The 25,131-nt window shown below is 36.6% G+C and overlaps 1 protein-coding gene and 1 pseudogene across 1 annotated transcript; one reads left to right on the top strand and one right to left on the bottom strand.

The window, feature by feature from the left end:
• Positions 1-1,400: 1,400 nt before the first annotated feature.
• Positions 1,401-4,163, bottom strand: LOC143573471 (uncharacterized). Its single transcript, XM_077058342.1, has 6 exons — positions 4,083-4,163; positions 3,455-3,587; positions 3,256-3,359; positions 2,451-2,622; positions 2,208-2,348; positions 1,401-1,865 (listed from the first exon to the last, which is right to left on the bottom strand). The coding sequence occupies exons 1-6, from the start codon at positions 4,130-4,132 to the stop codon at positions 1,536-1,538; spliced, it is 930 nt and encodes a 309-aa protein (XP_076914457.1). The 5' UTR covers positions 4,133-4,163; the 3' UTR covers positions 1,401-1,535.
• Positions 4,164-20,118: 15,955 nt separating this feature from the next.
• LOC143572750 (pentatricopeptide repeat-containing protein At3g29230 pseudogene) lies at positions 20,119-21,898 on the top strand (annotated as a pseudogene).
• The last annotated feature ends 3,233 nt before the right edge of the window (positions 21,899-25,131 follow it).

The following is a 25,131-nucleotide window of genomic DNA, read 5'->3' on the forward strand; positions in this document are numbered from 1 at the left end:
AAACGCCGGAGGTGGGGGGGGGGGGGCGGCGGTGTTCCCCGGAGTTTTGGCCCCACAACGCTGCCATTACGGATGGTCTAATATTTGAAGCCTTGTCACTCCAAGAGCCAAACCAATATTATAAACTTATAAGTACTGACATGCATATCTTGTCTTTGAACTTCAGTTGAATGTTGGTCTTCTATCCCCTAAATATGGCAGTGTCTCCAAAGCATTTGTATGCTTTGTTTGATCTTTTCCCTTATTATTAACACACCTTTACTGTTGGTTGAAGAAAGCTACATCACATTAATGCCACAATATATAATAAATACGGTTTTGCTTAAAAGGTCTCCAATGGATGTATGTCTACGGACGTACAGACATAAGTCTCTGAAGACAGCTTGTTTTTTTCTTAAAAAAGACTTGAAAATTGTTTTTATGGTTTTAAAAACTAAGCTAATATTCAACTTCTTGAAACCTCTTCACACTCTAACAACACCCACCGTCCACCACCACCCATCGTCCGCCACCACCACCCTCTACCACCATTACCGCTGACCACCACCACCACCCACCATTCTCACCACCACCGTTCACCACCTACCACAATCGTCCACCATCACCACCACTGCCCACCACCACCATCCACTACCACTGTCCACCACCACCCACTACCATAGTTCGTACACCACCTCCAATTATTTTAGCAGTCTACAGACGTTAAAAAAAACAGTAATCTTCTTGCAAACTACAAAGGTTTAGTCCACATCTTCTTCTACAGATGTCTGCAGATGTAATCCGCAGACTGCAGACAATTTACCTCTTTAGGTGAAACACGCTCATTTATCATTAAAATCAAAATGATTACAATATAGTGGCAGGCAAACGGGTAACAAGCTGCACCACAACTCCCTTTTGAATAGCAAAACCAATTCTACTAAAAACAAAGCGTTGGGTCGTAGGAGACGACAAAGTACCATGAACTACACGCTGAACCCTGTTTAGAAAATTCACGGCCTCTGGGGCCAGAAACCCAAATGTATCAAAAGCAAAAGGGAGAAACACATGTTGATTTTCTAAGCAGGCTTTCTCGTGTTTGGCAACGTTGCCCGATTCGGCCTTCAACGCAGCCTGACCCACAACAAATCCGCGGTCCCTGAGCCCAACAAGAGGAGACACTCCTGTAAGGTCCACACAAGCGTGTTTCCCCCCTGCCCACCCAAACACAAGAATATCAGCTGGTCGTAACGTGGACCTCCATTCGAGCGGATCTGTAAGAAAGTTAACTGGGGCCTCCTTTTTTGCAAAAATCCCTGCCCGTTTAAGAACATCGCACAGGACATCCTAACCAAATCATGCCTATATTTAAAACCGGGTAATTCTTTGCATATAAAAAAGTAATACTTTTGGAGTTTTGGTTGAACATTTCATTATTAATTAACAAGACTAAGTTTACACAATTTTAGCAAATTATACACTCAAGAACCACAATACAAACACTTAACACACCAAAAGGTGACAAAGTGAAAAGCTTGCAAGTTGCAACTATAAACTTAATTAACTATTTCTTTCTCATTAAAACTAAGATTCACCAACTGAGCAGCCGCGCGAGCAGCAGCCGATGCACGGTCAGCAGCAGCAATAGCAGCTCGAGCCTTCTCCAAAACATCAACCGAGGCAGTTGAAACTGGTCTTCCCTCACCTGATAACTCTTTTGACTTGGTGGGACTCAATGGCACCGTGGTTGCACCAGTCTTAACAGGTTGAACCGAATGGACTGGGCCCCGCTGGCTGGTAGTTATCGGCTCATGATGTGCGGCTTTAGGGGATTCTTTACGGATCTTGGGGATTTGAGTCACGGTTGATATTTGCTTTGGTCCATTCTACAAGTTACCAAAGCTAATATTATTATATGGAACATATTTAAGCACCACATACGGTCTCTAAAATGAATGGTCGTTAATTTTTCCAGTTAAGTAGACGTGAAATGACCAAAATGCCCTTACTGCTAAAAAATTAAAAAGATGTTGTCAAAATTTTTAATCTGCGGCAAGTCAAATCGGCAGAAAGATTATATAATAAGGTTGCTACTATTGGTCAACAAAAAAGTATTTCGGTCAACCCAATCCGCATGTTTCAGTAAAAAAAGTGACCTGTTTTGACCCGTCACCCAACCAGTCTGACCTGCCCATGGTTATAAACAAAATAGCGAAAGCTGGAGTTACCAAAAGGTCCTCAGGCAATTTCTTAAACTCGGCTTCGGTTTTAGAAGAATCCCATAAGATATTATATTCTTGGGCGATTTCTTTCAAGACGTTGAGCTTCACCTCACCCGAGGGAGTATATACTGAAAGTTTCTCAATTATCTAAGAATAAAAAAGCAAATTATACTAATTATATCAAATGCAAGCACATTATATCTCTAATTGCATAAATGATAAATGAATAAAAAAGTAAAATGAATTAACTGTGCGGTTGACACTAGTATCGGGGCGAAGCTCGGAAGCAGCTAATATGAACTCCTTCCCATATTTTGTAGCAAATAAGTTTCTAACAGTTAATAGATCCGGTAAATCCGAGCATCTAGGAGCTGCAAATATAATACTTGCAACTGCCTCCTTCAACTCCAATGGACATTCCCTGTATATATAAAAAAATATATATATATACATCCCAAACGCATATACATACATACATCATATGTAAGTGCCGATTCCTATACAAAATGGATTTTACCTAAAAAGCATAGAAAGCAATGAGAAAGCGGCATGCGTAAAAATTTCAGATGCCGGGGGTGGGGGGGTGGGGGGGGGGGGTGTATTCGCGCTCGTTTACGAACTCAGATTTCACGCAGTGTGTTACACAATTAAAAAACTCATCTTTTTTTTTTTTGCAAAATATGCATATTAAAGAGAAAAATACTCGATTTTACGGGTTTTTTTTAATAGTAAAGTATATAAAAGTTATGGAAGTTTAAAAAATGATGGAACAAGATTTTAATAGAAAAAAATCAACACAAGGGGCAAAACTCTTTCTTTTACCGGTTCAAGCCTTAATAACTACCAATTAATTATAAAACCGCCACTGAACTAATTGTAACCATTAAACTGATTTGATCAAGGGCCAGATTGTTTCTACTCTTTTTTGACTAAATCCATTTTGTATCTAATCATTCCCATATATACTTATGCATATCTATTATCTGTAATGAACATAGAATCTAACAAGTAATGACTAATTGTAAGCGTAAAGTTTTGTTTCAAATGACTTTACCGTTGGCTTTCAATGATCGGAATGCGTGCAAGAACAAACTCGCAGAACATCTCCAAGATCTCATACGCAGCCCATATGTTTTGTTCTCTTATAATATGTTCCACCTAAAAAAGTCAGAACCATATTTCCAATTGTGATAATCAAAAAGCAAAAAACTTTAACAAACAACAATTCAACAAACACGAACTAAATGACTTACGCGTATCCTAGCAATCGGTTCTTGCCCGGACAGAAGAAACTGAGCTATTTCTTTCCGCATTAGCTTCAGCTGCGTGTCACGTTTATTTTGAAGCAATTTAATACGCGAAATTGCCAACGTTAGACATGTTTTACTGCAATAACACCCAAAAATCAGTAATTTTTCTTATATTAATCTGGGATTCTAGTCAACAGGCATTCCTCTGTTCCAAATGCACGTTGACTTTTTCAGTCAAAATGGTCAACTTTTACAATCCAAATAAGTGAAGCCATTTTTATTAAATTCAAATTTATGGGTTTTTATTGTATTATTATTTATCTCTAGATCTAAATAAATATGCATCAAATTTGGATTTCAGAAATACATATTGACTTTTTCGGTCAAAATAGTCAATTTTGACAATCAAATAGTTATATGATTCACTATCAAGGCTAAATTAGAACTAAAACCGTTGACTTTAAAAGTCAAACCAGTCACTAAATTATAGATCTTGAAATGGGTATTCGATAAGATTAAGATTGAGCTAATATAGAACTGAAATAAACACCATCAAGGCTAAATTAATAATTTGTAAAAATAAAAATATTTATTTAGAAATTGAGTTAATTGGGTCAACTAATTAACTAACCATTTAGCGCCAATAAGACCCCTGTTGAAGATTTGATTCAATAGTGACATCGGCGCCGGAGTAATCAGTTATTGACGGCGGCGTCAAGGGGTTGTGGATGGTGGATCAAACTCCGTCTGTTGATGGTGGATAATTTGGGTATCTTGACCATTGGTTTGGATTGTTCACAAATTTAGTCCCTTAAGTTGGTCTTGTGGTCCAATCAGTGTTCAAAAATTTAAAATGATAACCAGGCGTCGATTAAATCCCGATTAATCGGTAGTTTCCACTTTGATTAATTTTGGGATAATCGGTCAATGGTCAAATCCGGTCAAAATTAGGATTAATCAGACTTAATCGGCCTTTTCTAATGAGGTTCTGGCTAAAATTGGCGGTGTTCGGCGAGATTCCGGCCAAAATCGGCGGTTTTCGGCGAGATTCCAGCAAAAATAAGCGGTTTTCAAGGAGATTACAGCAATTTCCGACCAAAATATATTTGTGTATGTATAAAACTGAAAATTACATATAAAAATTTGTGTATGCATATATAAAATGAAAATTATACATTAAAGACTGATCTGATTAATCTCGATTAATCCCTATTAATTGTGAGTCCCTGCCCTACTGTCCAACTAGCGACTAGCGATTTTCACAACACTGGGTTCAGTGACATGAGAGTGGTGATTAAGGTTTGAGATCTTAAGGTCTTAAGTTTGAAACCTGATTCAAGAGGGTTTTCCTACAGTGATGAGTTTCCTTTTTGATAGTGTTCTTGGGTGAATCATGTCTGAAGCGTCAAAATCAGCAAGAACGGTTGGCATTCCGTTTCAGGAAAAACTCACTCAAGTATTGGGATGATTCTAAACGCTGTTAAAAGAAAATGTTTTTCAAACATTGTTTGTATATCAAAACCTGGTATAGGATTACATTTATACTTAGAAAGTTATAGAATCAAATTTAATGTATAACATTAATACCCTTTTATTATAACTTGGTATAAATTGTTAGGGAAATTAAAAGACCATAGTAGCCAAATATAAATTGTATTTTGTGAAATAGAAGAACCTAGTTTTTTTTAATATTTTAAATGGATACATTTAATATCATTTTATTGGATAAATATGACATATGAAAGTTTTTTGTACAAAGGTAGCGTTTGGTATGTCGGAATGGAGATGGAATGACTCATTATGAGGGAATAAAGAAAAGTGTGTTTAGTTGATCAAATGAATGGAATGACCCATTACCTAGTCCATTCCATTACCTCTAAAATACCCCAATTTCATTCCATCCATACCCCATGTTTTTTTTCATTCCATTCCCTCTTTCACCCTACATCACCTCCACCACCATCAACACCCACCACCACCACCATCATCGTCACCAATCACCACCATTGTTGTCCACCGCCGGTGTTACCACCACCAACCGCTACCATTAATGCCAGCCACCCACCACCGCCACCCGTTCACTGCCACCATCAACCATCGCCCCTGCCCCTCACCACCACCATCACTGCTGCGCACCGCCGCCATTGCCACCACTGCCTGCCACGTCCACTGTTACCGCCACCACCCAACACCACCAGCACCACCACCAACCACCATCACCGCCCACCAATGCCACGACCGCGACCTACCTCCCACCACCACCGCCACTCACTAACATTTTAGTTTTATTTTTTCTTTTTTTTCCTACCTACCAAATAACCGCAAAGTAATCATTCATTGCATTCCCATGTAGTAACCAAACATCTCATTGGAATGGTAATAACCCATTTCATTCCCTTGTTCATTCCATTACCACGTCCATTCCATTCCGTCGTCCATTCCATTACCCCATACCAAACAAACCCAAAGGGTCTCATATTTGGATGTACACAATCTGGTATAGAGACCTTCAAAGGAGTAATAGAATGATAATGAGTCCTAATAAAGAGTCTCATGCATTGCTTTGGTACAACTTAAACATAATATCTTTACTCCCAACAATTGCTACAAACATCTATCTAACAATGCAATGTGTAACACCCCGGCTAAAGCGGAAACACCTAAGTGTGACGTACAGATTGTCCAAACACACGTGACACTATTAGGTGACCATAATAACATTATTTTATTAAAATCATCATGTAACACAAGTTTATCAAATAATACAAGTTGTAACAAATAAATAAACAAATGATAAGTTGTTCTTTGAATATCCTATAGGCATGCTATGTGTCTTCTAACTTTCATCCTCGTATCTTTAATCCTATAACATATGTATAAATAAAGTCAGCTATAAACATAGCTGGTGAGAATCCCACAGTTTGATATAATACGTAAAAATCATACAATTCCATGAAACTTGTGAAATGAGCACATAAGGGTTCTTTACACTCGATGCAATGGACCTGAGTGTAAAGAACAAACGAAGGTCTTTTCCAGTTGGGGCTACCAACGTACTCGGATATGGGGTCCATTTTCCACTCGATACAAATGGACCTGAGTGCAAAGGGGGGGGGGGGGGGAGGCGTATGATCATACTTATTGAGGCAACCACTTGAAATTCACGTATATAACAAATAAGCAAGTTAGCACATAAGTCTATGATATGAATTGTAGTTTGTAAGCAATATCGTAAATACTTGAAGTTTTGTAAGATACATATGCTACCCCAAAATATGAAAATGTTTAAAAAGGGGTTGTGAGAAACTCACCTCGAAATCGAAGATAAATATTGCAATATAAACCGAAGGCACGATAACGAGACCGAAGCAACCAAAAATGCCTTAAAGAATCCAAAACGATTAAACTTCTCGAACTATAAATGAGAATAAATACAAACATTTAAAGACTAACTAACATGATTAAATTCACTTTGGTTTTTAGATATGTTGCACTATTTTAATATGTACTATTTTACTATAACATTTATTAGCATCTTATGGTATTTTATATTATAATATTATTGTCACACCCCGACCAAAGGCGGCAGAACATGCCGAGGTGTAACGATTGTCCATAAGCACATGACGCTAATTAAATTGACAGTATTTAATAAACTCATTTCATTTCACAACATCGAAAATGTCACATAACAATTATCCATAAAATAACCATAAACAAGATATCACAAAATATGGCAAATTTGATATTGTTCATTTTTACTAATATCCTAAGGTCTTTGATATCGTTTTCTTCACAATCATAAATCAACCAAGATGCAAACCTGCAACATTTCATAAAATTAAGTTTGTCAACACAAAGGTTGGTGAGCAATTCATAAGTTTAATCATATTAGTATATAATAAAGATAGCCACAAAACTTGTATACGAAACGATAAATAAAAGTGATAATTTGGATAAATAGATATCGCTAAACACATTAGCGACACCTAGCTATAAGGGGATGCCAAATAGTCTAGGATTTTATAGTTATCGTTAATTGCATTAAGTTAACGACACCTTGCTATAAGGGGATGCCAAATAGTCTAGGATTTTATAGTTCCACCAACCAAAAGCGATAAACACATAGGCATATAAGCATAGAACACCAAACCGAGCAATTATTTAGGTAAAGTATACAACTACGTTTGTGGTTTAAGATTCAAATATAAAGCATTTTGTTGAATAAGTATGAAATGTCACCCCCAAAATAAAAGATGGAAAATGGGGTATGAAGTACTCACCTTCAAGTAGTAAACTTGAAAGATGATAATTTGGAGATTTGTCGGAACGACAAGTTTAACGCACAATGCCTAGAAAGAAAAGAAGTTTTGAATTTAGAAAGGTTGTCTTAAAGGTCTTTAAACAAAATAAATGTTGAGAAATGCAAATAATTAAAGTTCAAGGTTTAAAATGTAACTATTTAAGAATTTATAATAATAACCCTTTAAAAATGTAAGTTTGCTCGAAACCGGGTTAAAGTATCTAATCTTAATATTTACTCAACCTATGTTAAGTAATAAGGTGGGTAAAATGCAAGAACGCAAATCCCTTTAGAATAAAGATACTAAAACGGTTTTTTTTTATCGAGTGTTCGGGTTGTCGGTTCGGGTCTTGATAATTGGTCAAACCCAAAGTCAACTTTCCAAAATATTGAATGTTATGAGATAACTTAATAAAATTTAATAAGACTTAACCAAGTATGTAGTTCCATTGTTTTAGAACTAACAACACACGTTAAGCGATTGTTTGGTTTTGTCGGTCCAAACTTTGTTATGAGATCAAGTTGGATCCAACATTTCCAAGTACTTAAGAAAATATTTAAAAATCAATTTGTAACTATTTTAAAGAAATATACAAGTATTGATGGCTAAAAAAAACACACTTGTGTGTCTTAAGCGAGTAAGAATCGGTTTGGTTTCCATATGTCCAAACACTAAAGAACTTGTATAATAATGTACAAATAAAAAAAATACTTTAAGTTTACAACCAAAAGTTAACAATAAAGTCTTTAAACAAAAGTTCGGTTTTCGGTTCGGATCGTGTTTCGGGTTAAGACCGAGGTAAGATTCTACAAACCCATAACCATAGAATTTGTAAAAATGATTTTAGAAACTTAGATCTAACAATAAGTATGTTTAAACAATTATTTAACAAAACTAGTAACAAAGTTCGGTTTACGGTTTAGAGCTATTTACGGTTAAACCGAAGCATAGACTCTTAAAAACCCATAACCATGGAACTTGTAAACATGACCAACAAACTAAAATAAGCAAGATTAATATATATGAACAAGTTATATAGATGTATATATATCAAGGACAGGAAGTCCTCCATGAAGCCTTGCCTTATGAGGTCCGAAACCTCACCGACCGGAATCGGAGAAGTAACTACCAAAGGTAAACAAGGGGTGTATATTATATATATGTTGCACAACCATAAACATGTATTAATAAGGCTACATAAACTAATTAAGATGAAAGACTAAAACCTTCAAGAACACTTAAGAAGATAATCTTGAATCTTTGATGTTTGAGAGAGTTATTTTTTTTTTTTTGAGTTGTAGCAAGGGAAAATGAAGAGGAAATGTGTTGTATATATAGGGTAATGTTGGTGGTCAAATATGGGTGTGAGACACAAGAGTTTTCATGCAAAATGGATCAAGACAAAAACACAAAACAACAAAAAAAATAATAAAAAATAAATAAATAAAAATAAAGGTTGGATGTTTTCAAGACCCAACAAGTGTGAAACAATATTGTAACATAAATCCATCATTTTGATTATAACATAAGCTTCGGTTTACAAATCGGGTCGGTTTACATAATAAACAAATACAAAAACGAATACAAACAAGACCTGAAATTGACGAATGTCACAGTATCCCCTACTTTTGGAAATTTCGTCCCGAAATTAAGACGAAGACGATGCTGCGAACAAATGTGGATACTTCTCTTTCATTTTGTCTTCTCGCTCCCAAGTGAATTCCGCGCCACAGCCGTGATTCCCATCGAACTTTGACTAACCGAATATGGCTACGCTTGGTTCTCTTCTCGTTGCGATCCATGATCTCAACGGGTCGTTCAACCAAGACCATCGACTCATCGACATGTACTTCGTTGAGAGGTATGGAGATTACCGTCGGCTAAGCACTTTTTAAGATTTGAAACATGAAATGTCGAATGAACACCAGTAAGTTATTCCAGTAGTTCGAGTCGATAAGCTACTTTTCCAACACGCTCAAGGATTTTAAAAGGACCAACGAAACGCGAAGCTAGTTTACCCTTCTTTCCGAAATGGGCTACCCCTTCCAAGGAGATACTTTTAGAAGGACAAGATCGCAAACATTAAATTCGATCAGTTTTCGCCGTTTGTCGGCGTAACTCTTTTGACGACTTTTAGTGGCTAGGAGGTTCTTACGGATTCAATCAATAACGTCAGTGGCTTCTTGAACCATTTACGACCGTGATTTGAGCTTCATCGACTTCGTTCCAACTAATCTGAGAACGACATTTACGACCGTAAAGAGCTTCGAAAGGAGCCATCTCAATGCTCGAATGGTAGCTATTGTTATAAGAAAACTCAATGAACGGAATGTGAGAATCCCAATTCCCACCGAAATCAAGAACACATGCTCGTAGCATATCCTCGAGAGTTTGTATTGTACGTTCGGATTGACCGTCCGTTTGAGGATGATAAGTGGTGCTAAGATCGAGACGTGTTCCCAAAGCTTCTTGAAGTGAACGCCAAAATAAGAGGTATAACGAGCATCACGGTCAGAGATAATAGTCAATGGTAAACCGTGTCGGCACACGATTTCTCGAACATAGATTTGAGCAAGCTGCTCGACAGAATACTTCTCGCGGATCGGAATGAAATGAGCAGATTTGGTCAAACGATCGATGATCACCCAAATGCTATCGTTGCCCTTTTGGGTGTTGGGTAATTTAGTGATAAAGTCCATAGCAATGTCTTCCCATTTCCAAACGGGAATCGGTGGTTGCTCGAGTAGACCAAAAGGTCTTTGATGTTCGGCTTTAACTTTTGAGCAAGTAAGACATTTAGATACGAATAACGCTACATCCTTTTTCATACCCGGCCACCAAAAGGTAGCACGAAGATCAAAATACATCTTATCCGCACCGGGATGAACGGAATACCGTGAATTGTGAGCTTCGTCGAGTATACAAGTACGAAGGTCATCGCGATTTGGAACCCACAAACGATTGAGAAAGTACAAAAGATCATCGGGTTTGGTTTCGAGTTGAAGTTCGGCTCCACGTGACATTTCATCGTACATGTTAGCTTCTTCAACGGAGGTACGTTGAGCTTGGAAGATTCGAATTTGAAGATCGGTTTGAACGACAAAGCTTAGAAGCAGAACGGATTTAACATTAACCTTTCGACTTAGAGCATCGGCGACAACATTCGCTTTACCGGGATGGTAACGAATTTCGCAATCGTAATAACTAAGTAATTCGGCCCATCGTCGTTGTCTCATATTGAGATCTTTTTGGTCAAAAATGTGTTGAAGGCTTTTATGATCGGTAAAAACCACACATTTCGTACCATAAAGGTAATGTCTCAAGATTTTAAGAGCGAAAACAACGGCACCAAGTTCGAGATCATGAGTCGTGTAGTTCTTCTCGTTGAACTTAAGTTGCCTTGATGCGTAAGCGATGACTTGACCTCGTTGCATGAGGACACAACCAAGACCTTGATGAGAGGCATCGCAAAATACCACGAAATCGTCGTTTCCATCGGGAAGGGTTAAAATGTGCATGTCCTTGAGAGTACAAAAGGTTTTTTCTTGCTTCGAACCCCAATCAAATGGTTTTCCTTTATGAGTGAGGGAGGTAAGAGGCAAAGAGATCTTGGAAAAGTTTCGAATGAAACGTTGATAATATCCGGCTAAACCGAGGAAAGATCGAATTTCCGTGGGAGTCGTTGGAGTTTTCCAATCCTTAACGGCCTCAATTTTAGCGGGATCAACATGAATACCTTTGTTGCTTACGATATCTCCCAAAAATTGAACTTGCTCGAGCCAAAATTCGCATTTGGAGAACTTGGCATAAAGTCGTTCGTTTCTAAGAAGTTCGAGAATGGAACGCAAATGATGCTCATGTTCGGCTTTGGATTTGGAAAAGATGAGAATGTCATCAATGAAGACAATAACTAATTTATCGAGGAATGGTTTGCAAACGCGGTTCATGAGGTCCATAAACACCGCGGGTGCATTTGTTAACCCGAAGGGCATAACCAAAAATTCGAAATGTCCATATCGAGTACCGAAAGCGGTTTTTGGAATGTCTTCTTCACGAACACGCAATTGATGATAACCTGATTGAAGATCGATTTTGGAGAAGCAAGTTGCGCCTTGAAGTTGGTCGAATAGGTCGTCAATTCGTGGCAAGGGATAACGATTTTTAATGGTGAGTTTGTTAAGTTCCCTATAATCGATGCACATACGAAACGAACCATCCTTCTTTTTCACGAAGAGAATCGGAGCGCCCCAAGGAGAAGAGCTAGGACGAATGAAACCTTTATTGGAAAGTTCTTCGAGTTGGTTCGATAATTCTTGCATTTCTGACGGGGCTAAACGGTAAGGAGCCTTGGCCACGAGCATCGCGCCGGGCACAACATCGATTCGAAATTCAATCAGACGAACGGGTGGAAGACCGGTGACATCGTTGGGAAAGACATCGAGGAAATCACGAACAATAGAAATATATTGGATTTTCCTTTCCTTTTTGTCTTTCGTCGCCAAGAGAGCTAGGAGCGGAGCATACTTTTGGCGTAAGTATTTTGCAATTGAGAGCACGACATGAGATTAAGCCTTCTCGAAGTAGCTTTTCCGAAGACCTTAAGGATTTTACCCCTGACAAGCGGAATGCGAATGAATTTATCGAAGCAAGCAAACAACTTCGGCACGGTGCAAAGATAACCAATCCATGCCTACTATGACATCGAAACTTCCCATTTGCATCGGGATGAGATCGATGGAGAATTTATGGTTAGCAAGAACAAGAGTACAATCGCAGACGACGGAATTTATGGTGATGGAGTTCCCATTGGCAACTTCAACAGAAAACAACCGGGAAAGCTTGGTTTGAGACACGGCAATTTTCGACTCAAATTTCAAAGAAATGAAACTACTATCGGCACCCGTATCAAATAAAATGGAAGCCAAATGTTGGTTCACTAAAAACATGCCGTTCGCAACAACATTTTCCGCTTGAGCTTAATTAACATTTATCATGAAAGCTCGTCCTTGATTGCCTTGGTTGACTTGAGGTGTTTGCGGTGGTAGAGGAGGTGGTGCTTGTATGGCTTGGATGGGTTGGATGAGTGGTGCATTGTGTTGGGAACGTTGAGGTTGGTAGGTTTGAACTTGGTAGGCTTGAGTTTGGTAGTAAGGTGCGGTCATGGTTTGGTTAGTAAGGATGAGGCGAGGACAATTGTTGCGGAAATGGTTAGGGTCACCGCAATTGTAGCAAGCTCGAGGTTGTTGAGGTTGGTTTGGTGGGTAGGGTGCATATCGGTGTTGAGTATTTTGGGGAAAAGTTCTTGGTTTGTTTGGTTGGTTAGGTTGGGTTCGTTGTGTGGATCGGCATGTGGTGTTGAGATGACCAAGTCGGTTACAAATGGTACAATGGCGACAAGGCATGTTTGGTGGGTGATGGATTTGGCAAATGTTGCATAGTGGGGCGGTACCGGTATAGGGTTTTCGGGTTTGGGGTGGAATTTGGGTTTGTTGTTGAGGTTGGGGTTGGGTAACGGCATAGTTTCGGTAGTTGGTTTTGGGTTTCTTCTTGTTGTTGTTATTGTTGTGACGGGAAGAGTTGGAGTAGTTAATGGCTTGTGGTGCGGGTTCAACCTTAGCTTGTGGCGCGGGCTCGGGTTTGGCTTTTTTGTTTGGTTTCTTGAGGGTTAGGGTACCCGCTTTCACATGATTCTCCGATAGCGCACAGGCTAAAGTAATGGCATCCTTAAGATTCACGAGTTTGCTACTCATGACTGAGTCCCGGATTTGCATAGGTAAACCCCCAATGTATTTGTCAAGCTCACGCTCAGCCGGGGTAACCAAATGAGGGACGAGAATGCTCAACTCGTGGAAACGGAGTGAGTAAGCGGCGTTATCACCACTATCTTGCTTGAGGTTCCAAAATTCCTCCTCAAGCTTTTGAAGTTCGTGTTTGGGACAAAACTTCTTCATCATGAGTGCCTTGAGGTCGGACCATGGAAGAGCCATAGCCGTTTCCGACCCTTGGAGATGCATGACACTACCCCACCATGTTAGAGCGGTTTTTCTAAGCATGCTTGAAGCGAAATTTGTCTTTTTTGCTTCGGGGCACTCGCTATATCTAAACACATTCTCCATAGACTCGAACCATTGCAACAAGGTAGTCGCACAGTTCGTACCCCAGAATTCGGTTGGGTTGGCACAAGTAAATTGCTTATATGGGTAGGTTACGGGTTTGGGTTCAACGGGTGCAACAACGGGTGGAGAAGGTTGGGTAGCTTGGATTTGAGTTACAAGTTCGGGAATCACAGCGGCCATTTGCTTGACGATAAAGCAGCCATACGTCGGTTGGTGCTCTTGCGCGGTCTTAGTGGAGGCATGCTAAAAGATTATAAAGAAGTGGAATAAGTTTTAGGTAAAAAGAAATGGATATGAGAGTGTATAAAATAAGAATAAGGTGAAGTTAAATTTTCTTTTTGATTGTGAATCCTAGAGTTAGTGAGGAGTAGATGTTAGTGTTAGATAAAATATAACTCTTTGTATATAAACAACAAACCGGAAACAATCGTAAATGATTTTGAGATTTTGAGGGGTTAAAGCTTAAAAATTTGAGATTTTGAGGTTTATAGAGTCGGAAAATCGTACATGAAACCACCATGATTTGATATTCCAACTAAAAAATAATAATTTTATAAAACACAACGTTGGAGTCTAAACATGTGCACGAATCACCACAACTTTTTCATGTTTTCGACTCAAATAACGATAATAACACCATAAATCGGGATACAACTAAAAAAAAAGAATTTTATAAAACACAACGTTGGAGTCTAAACATGTGCACGAATCACCGCAACTTTTTCATGTCTTCGACTCAAATAACGATAATAACACCATAAATCGGGATACAACGTCATGTCAAAGCACTAGTCCACGAATCACCGTAGTTCTATTGTTTTGACACCGAAAAATTAGGATGGCGACCGGAACACTCGCATTCGACTAATTAAAGTATTGACATGTATAACATGGTTTGTGGCCTAGAAAACGAGCACTATAATCCCACCATTCCAGGTAAGCAAATCACCTTCGATTCTTGGAATCTTTTTGTCAAATGGTCGTTTTATAATGTCTCGCTTCCTATGAGGGCTACGAACCCGATATAAATGCAACCTTTAAGGGATTATAAAAAACGGGATCCAAGTTAATCTTGTAATCCATAAAACACAATGAAAATCTACTTTTTGCGTTTTAAGGTAAGGATACCTTGGAAATACTATGAAAGTGTGTGTATGTGAACATTTGGGATATTGGTGAATTTTAAACAAGTTTATAAATAATATGCGATATGAACAATCAAAATAGAGTAAACACACGTATGAGCACACGTATAGGATCCTAAGCATAACAATACTAGGTCGTTACGACCTAGTATTGTGAAACAATATTGTAACATAAATCCATCATTTTGATTATAACATAAGCTTCGGTTTACAAATCGGGTCGGTTTACATAATAAACAAATACAAAAACGAATACAAACAAGACCCGAAATTGACGAATGTCACAATTATCTTTAAACTTTAGCGGAACCTAAACGAACTATAGTTTAATGAATTAAAGATAACGAATTTAAGTCAACAAAATGAGGTAAATGAATTAGAAATTAACAACCAGGTTATGGCTAACGAAATATAAGTCATCTAATTAAAACAAATGATTTAAAGTGTAACGGCGAAAAGTGAACAATTTATTTTATCGGGTTTACGGTTTATTAATATTATCTAATTAATATCTTAACGTAAATATGAGAAAAATGATATTTGTTAGACACGGGTTAACGTTTTACGGGTTAAAACTAATTTTAAAGATTTAACAAAACAAAAGTTAAGTAATTTAAAATTTACGAATTAAAGTTTAAATAATTAAAGTTTAACGATTTAACATAAACGAACGAATTAAAGTTTGTGGGTTACGAGTTGGAAAGTTGGTTTTAAGCGGGAAATTGATGAATTACATTCTATATTTATTTATAAAATTTTTATTTAGTTTAAAAATAATTTTATAGATTTATTATGATTTTTGATTGATTAATTTATTTATGAAAGGAATAAACTATTTTTTTTTAAAGTATACTAAACATGGCCTGACCCGGGTTTCGAACCCGGGTACTTTTGCTACAAACCTAGTGACTTAACCAGCTGATCCAGGTTACATATTTGAATTTTGAATGAGAAAAAAATAATATAAATACATTAACTAAGATTCATCTTCAACCTCAAGAACTCTAGAATTTCAAATCTGTTAATCCGATCCATGTACGATAAAATTGATTTAGGGTTTTGTTTTAGATGTTAATCGCGATGCAAAACCATGTAACTATTACCTTGAGAGTTGCCGGAAAGAGGGAGAACAACGACGGCCGGAGTTGGGATTTTGAAGACCGATTGAGATGGTTAGAGAGTGTATTAGATTAGTTTGATGATAGGGATGAGTTTAGAATGATGTTTGAAGTCTTATTTATAGTGTCAATTGAGTCAAAAACGAGTTAATTGTATTGATTTATTTTCTCCACAAATCCGGTGAGGATTACAGAATTGTTTGACGAATTGGGGCCATTATAATTGTCACACCCCTACTTCGGGCCTAGGCGTGTGACTCACAGTTGGTACTACTTTTGTCAATTTATCAAAGTTACCAGCGGAAAATGTTATTTTAAAATATTTACTTTCATAACATAGGGAATTAAATACCCTTGTTTGTTTTACAAAATTACTTGTTTAAAAACAAGTTTAATACATACATATGCCTTAATACAAAATTTGCTGAGCCACCAGCTGTAAACTATGCCTAGTGTTCTTCTATCTTCACTGACATATCCATCACTATTCCTTACTCCTGATTACCTGAAAACAGTTTCAAAATACGTCAGCTACATGTTGGTGAATACGCTGACTCAATAAAACATTTTTTTTACAATTCGTAATGACACAACACCAATAGTGTTCAACGACTCAGTGGGTCTCAATCCCATCTCATCGGAACTAAACATACGCACAAACCACATAATCAGACTTCACTCGCCCTAGAGACAGTCACTTGCCTCATGGTCAGTATGTCTGTAGTGTGCCCACTACAGTACATATATATGTAAGGATCCAGACACATTTGTATTTTAGCCTGAGTGTTTTAGTACTACCTTGTATCAAAACGTTTTAGAGGATTTAGACCAACCCTCATGCAAATATCTCCATAACTCTTTTACATATGGATAACAGTCCATAGTTTCAAAGAGTAAATATCTTTTCAAAATATACAGTACATAGACGTATTCACGTCATAAAACATTTCATACTATAAAAAGGTTTGGACGTATTCACGTCATAAAACATTTCATACTATAAAAAGGTTTGGACGTATTCACCTTTTGTGATATCAATGTGTCTCACTGATAATTGTCTGTTCTTTATCTCGGACCTATAGTACGAGAATAATATTTAATAAATAACTAGATCTACAATCTAGCTATAGACCTTAAGTCTATTTACATAACCTTTACCTTGATGTTCATTTCTTTATAAAACATATATATACTATATATCCCATTTCTTTATTCATAAGAAATATCTTTATAATAAAGAATAATATTTTATTCATAACCTTATCTTATGAAAGCTTATATTTCACTTACTTACTTTATCAAGGTATAGACTATACCCTCGACTAGGGTCTAAGCCATATATAATAAAATAATTGGGCAAAACACCTACCTTGTATGGCTTATTTATGAAATGCTTAAACTTTACGTGGGTAGCACTCCTACTTGCACGTACTTCTAGACAACTAGCGCTTCGGAATTGTCGAGGCTATGGCACAGAAACCGAGGTAATGTGAGTGCGATGTGATGGGAGCTTCATCCCATGGCTGCCTATTTATAGCCTAAATCTGTGCATCTTCGCGTATCGCGAAGGTGCACTAGCCTAGGTGAGTCATCGTAGGCTTGCCACGTGTCGCCTCGTGTCACTCCGGTCTGACACATGTCTCGTGACGTGTCTTGCATCTTCGCGTATCGCGAAGATGCTAAAATTCCATTTTCAGTCCCTAGTCTTCGGTAGCTTATCACATCTTGATCATAGCTTAAAAATACTAAAGCGGCCCTTATACGGCTCGCGGCGATGCGAGCGTGCGAAGTGCAAAGTGCGCCACATTGCGCCCGAGTCCGTGTCCGTGCGCGTCGGGTGCTTCGCACCCTCCGTTAGGACTAGTGAGAGTGGTTAGCCATACAAGAACATTTCCATGGACAATTCATTCCTTATAAAGTGATTTCATTTCTTTCCCACTTTCCATGAGGGATGGAGTTTTCCTTACTTATTTCCTTAGCATAAAAATGCTTTATTTTCTTTACCAAATATTTCCCATTACTTATCTCATGGATAATTAGTCTTTTAATTTTATAAACATGTCAAATTTGTACCAAAATTTTGTGGGTGTTACAATAATACAATTAATATATTAATTAGCATGTAATACGAGGGTCAATGGTCGTTAAACAATTTAATCGAGTCAATCGGCAAGATTTTCGGGTCTTTTGGTGTTGCCGAAGCCGTTTTCCGGCCGCCGGAAAGGCTACCGGAAAAACGCGCCGGAGGGGGGAGGGGGCTGATGGGTTGGGTTTAATATAATAGTATATTTTAAATGCATTTTTACACTTTAAGCCCCTGCAGTTCCAAGTTGTTTTAAATTCAAATATAAAGTATATTTATACACTAAACCTTGAACTTTGGAATGTTTTATAAAGTTAATAAAAGTTAGTACACTTGGATTATTTTCGAAACATACCCGATTATTTGCGAATCGATTAACTTTAATAAACTTTATACCTCGGCGTTTCGTTATTGGAACAAAATGAAAAGAAATTGAATGAATGATAATTGTAACTCGTCGTAATCTTTCTATTAAAGATGAACGTATAACAAGACAACCTCGAATGACAAAACGAGTCGATTTAACGAATACGAAGCAATAACGAAAGTCACCTAACCACATGTAACGACTTAATGATATATATATTATATGTATATATATATATTATATGTATATATATATATAAATATTTATAAACAAAACAGAAAATTTAAAATGGTTCGGGTTTTCGGGTTTGAAAAGTAACGAATGTTACACAATGAGAATCATGTCTATGTAGATTTCTTCTCTCCGATGTCTAATCTGACCTACTCATTTAGCATTCTCGTTTTTATCCATACTTCATCAGTAATTGCATGATACTTTGATGCTCGTCCGTTTGTCATGGCCTGTATCTTTCAGGCTAGACAAAGGATCGTTTCTGGCTTATTTCGTGCCATCCCCTAAACTAACCAAGTTGGTTACTTGCTACCTTTGGATAATGAACCACACGAGCCGAATAGTTTCTGAGTTATGAACTATGCTAGCCGAATAACTCATAAACAATGAAAACCATAAAACCATACGTTGATTCATATATGTGTTAGTATTTCGGGGTTTTATACGAGCTATCAAGGCCTATACGACTCATATAGACTGCAAAAAAATACGACTCTAAATTTTGTATATATTGTCAGGCACACATTGTCAACAAGGGTCAGATAGGCTAACACCATGGGATGGTATGTATATAACATCCCTTGTTAAACCTTAAAACTGAATCCAGTCTGACTTTCAAAGTTATTCATGCCTATTAACATAAAGCAACAAATTACTACACATGGGGCGTTTGAGATTTCTTATTTTGGTTTCCTTATGACTTATGGAAATTCATAAGTTATAACTTATTTAACTTCTCTACTCACACCATAAGGACTCCCAAACATCATATAATTTTTTAAAAAGTGATAAGTTACAAAATTATAACTTATCCTTTATCCACTCTCAAATCTTTAACCTGAAACAGCTTATAAGTCAGACAAGATATAGTGGGGCAGCAAATTTGGGCGTCAAGGGGCGAGAACACCGCCCCCTAGGCGACAAAGGGGTGAGGGGGTGGGGCCGGGGGGGTGGGATATATTTGTTGCCGGGTGTGTTTATTAAAATGCTGATGTGGCGATCAACTATAGGTAGAAGGGACGATTTTTGGGCTACAACACCATCCCCAGTCTACATATTACCCCTTAGTCGGGTGTCAAAAATCGTTCTCATTTTGTAGCCCCGTCCACCACCCGTAACCTTATAAATGATAACTCTTTAGGAAAATAAGTAATCCCAAACACCTCCATAAGTATTGCTGCTCAGCCGACGACGACGGATCACCGTTCACCGGAGTAAGCCGTGAGCCGGTGCTGTGCAGTACTGCTCATTTAATATCAATCAGGCATCTAAATCTTCATCTCTTCAAAATTGCTAAAACCCTTCAAAACCCATCACCAATACTCACTCTACAACAAAGATTCATCACACTATTAACATCATGTAACACCCAAACCCACCTTCAACAAGTCCAATCCCACATAACCACACATGGGTTTCACCATAATCACTTCATCACACCACACCTCATTTCACAATTCTCCAAATTCAAAAACTTGTCCCATGCACGCCAACTGTTCGACCAAATGCCCGACCCAAATTTCGCACCGTGGAACGCCATGTTCAAAGGGTACATAGATAATAAAATGTACATTGATGTGTTAGTATTGTTTAAGCATATGATCAGCATTAACATTACCCCTAATTACTTCACAATTCCCATGGTTTTAAAGTCTTGTGTGAAGTTATCGGCTTTACGGGACGGTGAGAAGGTACATTGTTTAGTTGAAAAGCTCGGGTTTAAGTCGAACCCGTTTGTGGGTACGACGTTGGTTGATATGTATGCGAATGGGGGTATGGTTGGTTACGCGTGGAAAGTGTTTAGTGAGATTAAGCTACGGAATGGGGTCGCGTGGACGTCGATGATTCATGGGTATATTTTGTGTCAAGACGTGAATCGTGCGCGCGAACTGTTTGATTTAGCGCCTGAACGAGATGTTGTGATGTGGAACATTATGGTTTCGGGGTATATTGAATATGGAGATATGAGTGCGGCGAGGAAGTTGTTTGATGTAATGCCGAATCGTGATTTGATGTCGTGGAACACTTTGCTTAACGGGTATGCGAATAACGGGGATATGGAGGGGTGCAAGAAGTTATTCGACGAAATGGACGATAAAAATTTCTTTTCTTGGAACGCGTTGATTAACGGGTATGCTCATAATAACCGGTTTATTGAAGTTCTCGATACGTTTAAAGTAATGTTAAACGAGTCGAATGTGAAGCCTAACGATGCGACAATTGCTAGTGTGTTATCCGCTTGCTCGAAGTTAGGAGCACTAGAATTGGGTAAATGGGTGCATTTATATGCGGTTAACAACGGGTATAAAGACAATAATTATGTATGCAACAGTTTGATAGACATGTATGCAAAATGTGGTGTGATCACAAGTGCAGTTGATGTGTTTAATGCGATGAATAATAAAGATTTGATTTCGTGGAACACGGTTATTAATGGGTTAGCGATGCACGGTCATGGGCCCGACGCATTGAGAATTTTCGATGAAATGAAAAGTTGTAAGCAAAAACCGGATGGTGTAACGTTTATAGGTGTGATTTGTGCGTGTTCTCATATGGGTTTGGTTCAAGACGGATTTAATTACTTTAACTCGATGGTAGATGAATACTCGATTACTCCTAAGATTGAGCATTACGGTTGTATGGTTGATTTGTTATCTCGAGCCGGTTTATTAGAAGAAGCGGTCGAGTTTGTTAAAAGTATGCCAATAAAGCCGGATAATGTTATATGGACCAACTTATTAGAGGCGTCGAGAGTTTATAAAAACGTTAAAGTAGCTGAATTGTGTCTTCAAAAGCTTATCGAACTTGAGCCCGAGAACCCATCTAATTATGTGATGCTGTCGAATATATATGGAGATGCGAAACGATGGGCTGATTTGGCCCGGTCGAAAGTTGCAATGAGGAACACCGGGGCGAAAAAGTTACCAGGTTGCAGCTTGATTGAGGTGGATGATGGTGTTGTTGAGTTTTATGCATTTGATGAGAGGCATTTAAAGACTGAAGAGATATATTCTGCTTTAAAAAGTTTGATAAATTTGTTAAAAGATACCTTTTGTGTTGAAGAACTTATGGCATATCAGTAAGTGAAAAAAAAAAAACAGGTGAAAAATATTAGGATTATTTGATTTTCATACCACTGAATCTTGTGATATTGGGTGGTTTTTTGATTTTGTGGTTATATGTTGTTTTTGCAATATTGTTATTAACTTATTTGGAGTCATTTTATGACCCAAATGGGTTAAGTTCAGTTTGATATTCTTTTGGCTTCAAATTGTAGACAGATACATTTTAAGCACACAAATTTTTTTGAACGGTAAACGGATTCTCAATGGGCTACTGGTTAAATTCACCACAGCAGGATGCACTCGTCTTTTGATCTGGAAAAACCCTTACATAAGACCAACGTCTGTGAACACTTGCCTGAAGGCACGACGACAATGCGATGAGATAAACCCATTCGGTTCAAGGATCCAACTAGTGAAAGCCACCTGTTTGCCTAGCCTCCCATTATCATCTTGGTGTCTCTTATAGTATATACTACGGGCAAGAATCTGAAACTAAATGTTTGGGCGTGAATCGAACCTGGGCCACATAGAATATCAAGTCTCTTCCTTATCACTCTACCACCTGCTCATTGACATTAATGAAAAATTGTTATTTTATTTTGTTTTTTTTAATTTACCTAAATAATATAGTGGATATGGCTTAAATGAATATGGCGCCATGGTGTGTGATGGTCTGATGGATGTTATTAGGAAGAAGTGAGATGTTCAAAGCATAGTGCATAATTTAATCACGTAAAAGCATATATTTGAATATTGGGTGGATGTATTATTGAAAAGTGTTATATTTTAAGAAAATTAGATTTTAATAATCCAAATTATCAATTTAAGTACCGGTAGTCCTAACGTTAGTTTTCATAGCCAAGGACAATCTGAAATTTGAATATTGAAAAGTGTTATTATTTTAATAAAATTGAATTTTAATAATCTAAATTATCAATTTAAGTACCGGTAGTCCTGACGTTAGTTTTCATAGCGAAGGACAATTTCAATAGCTAGCATAATCATCATTAATATGTATTTGATTTTGACTTGATTTCACTCACAATAATGATTATTAACTAAATTGTGAGACTGACATGCACAATAAAATCAAGAGGAAATGAAATATAAATCTATACTAGGTTATGATTATAATCCTATTGGGATTACTCTTAGTAACGGACGAGAAAGTTAGAACTATCGGCGAACAAATTGTGGACTATCATTGGCTAATTAGAAATAGTTTGGAATATTAGCTTACACCTGTTACCTGTTGTTTTTAGTTTATTTGAGTTTTAAGTACTTTGCATTCTATAGAAGTAATATGGGTTGTTTGCTATTTGTTTGAGGGTTATATTTGTAACTCTAGTTTTTATATAATTAGTGAATCATAACCTACCGGAGGATATCCAGAATTTGAGTCAAATCTATTCATCTCTTAGTCAAATCATAACCCTAACAAAGCTGTTTAAACCTATAAAAATTGAGTCTAATACTTTTACGTATATAAAATGATTTTAAATCTTATAATTCGATGTAAAGAAGTTTATACAAGTATATGTGGCCCTTTCTAGGGAAGTTTGCACCCCTTGTTCAATGTTTTGACAAAAGTTATAGGATGAACCAATAATCATGGTTTGAAAAAGTTAGAACCGACTAGTCTGGTTGATTGTGTCAGTTGAACCTGCCAATTTTTACTATTTGGTTTGGCGGTTTGTGAACACCTATATCACCTTAAGTTTTCAGTAAAGAATCACAAAAACTATAATAAACAAGTTTTTGTATATATCACTCATCAAAGGGAGGAAAAAAGAGAGACGATCATACGGTTATATAAACGTTTTGTATACAACATATAAAGTTGTAATAGATACAAATATCTATATGGCTGTCATTCTTAATTTAAAATTGGTTTATATAAAACATCACTCTATGTATATAGATTGAAATGGACATAAATATTAGTCAATCAAGATATTTGATTTAACCTCAATACGCAACATGTATACTATTTAATTACTATTCCAATATTAAATCAAATTACAAAGGTCAATTTACACGTTGTTTTAGCCTATGGGTGACCTTTTATCCTCCCCCCCCAAAAATATCCATGCTTAAAGTCAAAAGGCAAAGAGAGTAATTTTTTTTAAAGTAATAGTCGTCTTTGTAATCTAGTTTTCTTTTGTAAATAAATAAATAAATAACTAAATAAATAAATAGAAAGGAAGAAATCATACATGTAATCATATTTGGTTAAATAATTGATATATAATTTCTTTTATTCATCTTAAATATATATAGATGAAACCTTCTTATTTTCTCTCAAGCTACCAGATTGCTTTACTCTAAATGGTGGTTTCTTATATATTTGACACAAATTCATGGGTATGGGTCTCATCAAACACAAGTAGCCATTAAACGGGTTATAACATTTCATTATATTAAAATAATCAAACCAAATATTTGATATGAAAATTCTATAAAATAGAAATATACTAAAAATTAGTACCCGATTTTTCTTTATAAAAAATATATTATTTATAATTAAGAATCAATTTTATTGTAAAAAAAATAAGGAGGTCTTAGGTCTTACCAAACCGAAATAACTTTTAAACCGTGTTATAGCATCTCATTTATTTGTGAAACCATTTTATCATTAAAACTCTAAGTATATTATTAATTCCCTTATAATGAATAAAATTAAAATCCAAAAAATATATAAATATTAGAAACGAACAGTGTAAATTTTAGAGATTTTTCAATAATGAATCTTTGTATATAAAAACACACACACACATGTGTGAATATATATATATTAGTTTGAGGCCTGTGTATTACACGAGTAATTAATGAAAGTTTTAAACTCTAGCCATTAAGTGAAACATTCAACAAAATTATCATATATTGTTAATACAATTACAATTTACATTAAAATTGTAAAAATTGCATAATTAAGGTTACACAAATATGTTATAAATAAGTAGAAAACTCCCCTGTACACTAATTTGTTGTTGTATTGGTTGGTATACATTATTTATCAAAAATCAAAATCTTTAATCCATGTGTTATTGTAACTCTTGATAAGGTAACATATATGAATCTAGGTTTCAATATCCTAAATGATTTTTTGAAAGCGAAAATATTGGGATGGGATTGAAATAGAGTTTTTGCTTTAAAAATTTGAATTTGAATGTTTTTAATTAATTAATTTGTCTTATAAGACATATTAAATTAAATATATTTAAATATGTAAAAAAGAATCAAGTCTTAAA

Source organism: Bidens hawaiensis, unplaced genomic scaffold, assembly GCF_021521415.1.
Source record: "Bidens hawaiensis isolate Kalapana, Puna unplaced genomic scaffold, B.hawaiensis_p1.1 tig00001382_1, whole genome shotgun sequence".
Taxonomy (NCBI): Eukaryota; Viridiplantae; Streptophyta; class Magnoliopsida; order Asterales; family Asteraceae; genus Bidens; species Bidens hawaiensis.

Bases quoted from the DNA above. Each gene is read 5' to 3' on its own strand.
- LOC143573471 (XM_077058342.1), bottom strand. From the start codon at position 4,132: ATGTCACTATTGAATCAAATCTTCAACAGGGGTCTTATTGGCGCTAAA. The intron at 3,360-3,454 runs GTAAGTCATTTA...TGACTTTTTTAG, and splicing joins AACCGATTGCTAGGATACGC to GTGGAACATATTATAAGAGA. The intron at 2,349-2,450 runs GTTAATTCATTT...TTTTATTCTTAG, and splicing joins ATACTAGTGTCAACCGCACA to ATAATTGAGAAACTTTCAGT.